This window comes from Apaloderma vittatum, unplaced genomic scaffold (genome assembly GCF_000703405.1).
Source record: "Apaloderma vittatum isolate BGI_N311 unplaced genomic scaffold, ASM70340v1 scaffold35768, whole genome shotgun sequence".
Lineage (NCBI taxonomy): Eukaryota > Metazoa > Chordata > Aves > Trogoniformes > Trogonidae > Apaloderma > Apaloderma vittatum.
This window is the reverse complement of record NW_009729705.1, coordinates 1-4,394: the sequence shown is the minus strand read 5'-3', so window position 1 is coordinate 4,394 and position 4,394 is coordinate 1. Positions and strand designations below refer to the sequence as shown.

General features: G+C 50.6%; 1 protein-coding gene across 1 annotated transcript in view; it reads right to left on the bottom strand.

The window, feature by feature from the left end:
* DDOST (dolichyl-diphosphooligosaccharide--protein glycosyltransferase subunit (non-catalytic)) overlaps nt 1–3,888 on the bottom strand; it is a gene marked incomplete at its 5' end in the record, with an annotated part of 4,006 nt that extends 118 nt beyond the window's left edge. The window contains 9 exons of the mRNA XM_009874543.1: nt 89–195; nt 275–395; nt 516–663; nt 967–1,115; nt 1,550–1,643; nt 1,967–2,061; nt 2,960–3,063; nt 3,437–3,523; nt 3,778–3,888. Of these exons, the coding sequence (XP_009872845.1) occupies nt 89–195; nt 275–395; nt 516–663; nt 967–1,115; nt 1,550–1,643; nt 1,967–2,061; nt 2,960–3,063; nt 3,437–3,523; nt 3,778–3,888 (1,016 nt within the window). The remainder of the gene's footprint in view (nt 1–88; nt 196–274; nt 396–515; nt 664–966; nt 1,116–1,549; nt 1,644–1,966; nt 2,062–2,959; nt 3,064–3,436; nt 3,524–3,777) is intronic.
* Between the last annotated feature and the right edge of the window lie 506 nt (nt 3,889–4,394).

Here is a 4,394-nt window from a genome sequence, read left to right as displayed (position 1 = left end):
CTGACACCTGGGAAGGGAAACAGTGGCCCTGTGAGTCGGGCAGCCCGGGCACCCTTCCCTCCGCAGGGATAACTCCCACCGTGCTTACCTGGGTAGAGGAGTAGAGGTGGGTGTAACCCAGCCGGTTGTAATCCACTTTAAACTGAAACACTCCGTAGACGTCCGGCAGCTTGAACTGCACGCTGTATTTGCCGCCTGAGAACGAGAGAGCGGTGACGTTCAGGTCCCACCGTGACAACGTGGTGTGAACACCCCTGCAGCAGGGGGAACCTACCGTTCCTCTTCAGGAAGGTCCGCACGAAGGGATCGATGCGGACGAACTCCAGCTGAATATCGTCTCCGTCGAAGGGGACCCACTTGCCGTCAGAAAGCTTCTCGATCACAATGCTGTACTCCTGGAATGGACCCGCAACGCACAAAGTAAACGAGCGAGGCCCAAACCCAAACTTTGACCCATTCCGCGTTCAAACTCTGCGCTGCTTCCTCTCCTCCAGGCTCTGAGCCGGCAGCCTTACCACAAGGTCGGTGACGGTGTAGGCGTTGGGAGGCGCGAGTTCCCCCACGCGGTGGTGGGACACGGCTCCAACACGCAGCACACCCTCCTCCTTGAACACCCAGCGGGACAAGGCAACAGCCAGCTCGTAATTCCCCGTCTGTGAGTACCTGCGGACGAAGGGAGCCTGAGAAGGCACATCAAGAAAACACCTCACATTGCCAAAACCAAACCATGGATAGAAGTGCAAGCCTCAAAAAGCTAGCTGGGGTTAAAGAAGGGAATTGCTTCCCAAAGCACTTAGTTCCACAAGGCCAAAGAAACGTGTCACCCCCGATTTAATACCCCCGATTTAATTCAACCTTCCTGCCGTTTCCCATAACATGGATATTTGTTGCCTGTTTCCCAGGACTTTCCTCAGCACACAGCTCCCCAGAGCTCCCTCAGCCAGGGACGCCAGGCAGCCTCCGTACCTCTTGGAGCCGGGGGTAGCTTTCTGCACGGCGGAATTGAAGAAGGCGTCGCTGAAGAAATCCAAGGAGCCGCTGAAAACAACGCGGGCGTTGTTCCGGGCTTGGAGTCCCGCGATCAGAAGGGTGTTCTTCCCCACCGCGTGCGGGTACTGAAAGAGGAATGCGTTCAGAAGAGCGTTCATTCGGGATGATTGAAGGAGAGTTAATCTCCGGTTTGCTGCGGGGTGGAACAGTCTGACTGTAGGTAGCACAGCCCGCAGTAAAGCAGACACCGACATGCCCAGAATAACCAGTAACGGGATTCCCAGTGTTTTGCTCCCGCCCTCTCCAACTGGAATGAACCCAGGAGATACGCTTTGATCTAGGCTGGTTGTTCTTCCAAAGCTTCCCTCACGTCGGATGTTTTCCCATCAACGAAAAACCAAAGAGGAAGATTCCCAGAGCAATTGGGAAGTGGACAGCATGACCCTTCCAAAATTGATCAGGAGATGAAACTCTTGAGGATTTTTTTCCCCAAGTTGATGAAATCTGAGGGACTTGATCATAGAAGCGCAGCCCAAAAGAGGAGAAAAATGGAGCGTACCTGAGTAATGGGCTTATCTGGGAAGAAGGAGTAAGAGGTCGAGGAGCCAGTCAGGATATCCAGCACCAGCGGGTTGTCGGGATCAGCCACCATCCTTGTGGGGAGAGGCAGGGTGAGCAGTTAGAAGACACCCTCAGGACCCCCACGTCCAGAGGAATACGCAGCCGTGCCAACCTCCAAGTTCACACACACCAAGAAATTAAATATCTTCTCAAGGTACACAGCCAAGCTTTGCTAATTTATGTTAAGAAGTATTCCTAACTCAACAAGTAAGTCACTTTGGCAATTTTCCTTTTTATCCTTAGCCAAAAATCAAGAGGGATTGCTCATGTTCCCGTTGCAGCAACACCAGAATTTTCACTCTGCTTCCCCAGTCACCACCAGGTCACCCCCTTCCCCGTGCCGCAGGGCACTTACCCAACTCCTCGGAAAAGGATGGGGTTCAGTGCCGCCTTCCCCACGATGGTGGGGGCCTTCAGGAGATTCTCAGTGTCTGCCACGATGAGCGTGTGCTGGGAGAAACGAGAGAGATCGGCATGAACACGTGAGAGAGATCAGCGTGAACACACCGCAGGAGCGGGTGGGTCGGTGTTTGTCGGGTTCTAACAGCAAGGAACAGCTTCTCTGGCGATTTGGAGGTTTAACTTCGGTTTTACAGACAAATAAAACTGAGCGGCTCTTGGATGAAGTTAGAATTCAATTAAAAAGCAAAAAAAACCCATCATTTTTTGGTTTAATTATGACCAAATTAAATTAGTATTGATACCTAAGGAAACATAAATCACCTTTGGATAAAGGCAGCAATACCTACAGTATTTTATTCCCCCATATTACACAACTTTCATTCTTAAACTAGGACAACATCCATGCTCTGCTTCAGCTGTTCAACTGAAATAAAAACCAGCAAAATGTATTTAGTTCAGACCTGAATACAGGTTTTAATAAGCACTGGGTGACACCAGAAGGGGAGAAAAAAAACATAGAAATGTGCATATTTCCATACTTATCTCGGGGACCAAAAATCTTCCTTCCCACATCCATCGCACTTGGTGTCTGACGCGTTTTACCCACAGGTCGAACTCCCCCCCACCCCTCAGAATGTTTCAAAACCGCCGTGAATAGCGCGGTGTGACTGCCCAGGACACGGCGACAACTGGAACCTCCTCAAGGCAGGAGAAAGATCAAACCCAGCAAATTCATAAAGATGGATTTGAGGGCAGACATCCTGACCTTGCGGTGTTATGTCACGCCGTCAAGCAGAACTATTTATGGCCTTCTTGGGAGGAAGATGAGAAAATGGAGAATGGATGGAAGCAAAAAGGGAAAGCAAGGACAAGAAGACTCGCCCTCAAATGTTTACACCTAAGTTGTCATTAACAAAACTCAAAGGGTGCAGGCAAATGGATTTACCTGCCCAGGGTCGGATATATCATAGTTGTGGTGGTCGATGACAGCCGTCCTCTCCTCATCAAACTCGATCCCACACTCGCTGCCCAGCTCTCGCAGCGGGTCCCCTGCAAGGACAAAAGGGATTCTCTATTCTCTGATACATTCAGGATGCGATGCCGGTCTCAGCGCTCAAAATAAAAAAGTAAATTCAGCATCAAATCATGCATTTGGCACCCCACAAGCCAAACCCTAGCAGCAACACAAGCTCCCCCAGTTAAATTCCCACTCAAAATGCCAATAAAGGGTATCTATCCTCCATTTCTTTAAAACACAAACCTTGAGGTTCACGAGAAACTGTGTTTTCTCACCAGCTTTGTTGCAAGAACTCAGAGAAGGATGAAGGAACTATTTGCTCACTGCAGAGTATAAGCAGCACAGATGTCTGTGGCAAGAAGCGCAGAAACGCGCTAATTCGCTCTGCTGAGAGTTTGTACTTACCAATGTCTGAGCTTGCGGCCACAAGGACGCTGCCGCCACCGTCAATGAAGGCAGTAATAGTCTCCACATTGATGTTTCCACCAAAATCTGAAAGCACACACCAGAAACTCATTACTAGTTCTCGGAAATAATACCACAGAAGACTTAAAACACAGTAAACCACCAACTAATTTTTACTGTGGCTGAAAGAACCACCGTTAAAGGTCTGGAAGCAGCCAGCTTGCTACCAGGTGCAAGACACAAAGGATAACATGTGAAGTGCAATAATTAATTAAAATTCACAAAACCGTTGGAAAACTTCTTCCAAAAATGCCACGAGAGTTTTCCTCTCCTGTGTTTACCTTCTATGGAGGGCGAGAAGATGATCAAGTTGTCATACAGAAACTCTCCATATTTGATCAGTGACAGCCCAGCATCATCCGCTGTCCGGAAAGTGAGATCGAAGCCCCTGTCTGCAGCCCCAAGGCAAAATTGACAACTGTCACATCTCACAAAATCGACAGATGGAGCAGTAAAGCAGCATCACGATCCTGGGGTTTATTTTCCCAATAAGCAGCAGTGTTTTGGGAAAAGTGGCTTAGGGGCTTTCTGGGAGCACCACTGGGGTGTTCCCGTGTACGACCAAGGAGGATCAATCCCCCTTTGTTAAAGGACGTCCTGGTGGCACCCACCGAGTGGGGACCAACACTGCAGGAGACACGAAACACCGGCACAGCTGGGGAAACAGCCCTCATAGTCTTCCTCGGCCCGCCCAGGGGAGCCCAAACACTCCATTCCTCCCCCAGGGAGCCCCAATGAATCCCCTCACCCTCTGTGCCCTCCCCCAGCCCGGCCGGGGGCCGCAACCGCCCACCCTCAGCCCTAGGGAACCCCAACCTCGCCCTTCAGTCTGAGCAGGAGACTCCAACCGCCCCCTCTCACTCCCAGAAGACCCCAATCTCCTTCCTCAGCCCGTCCG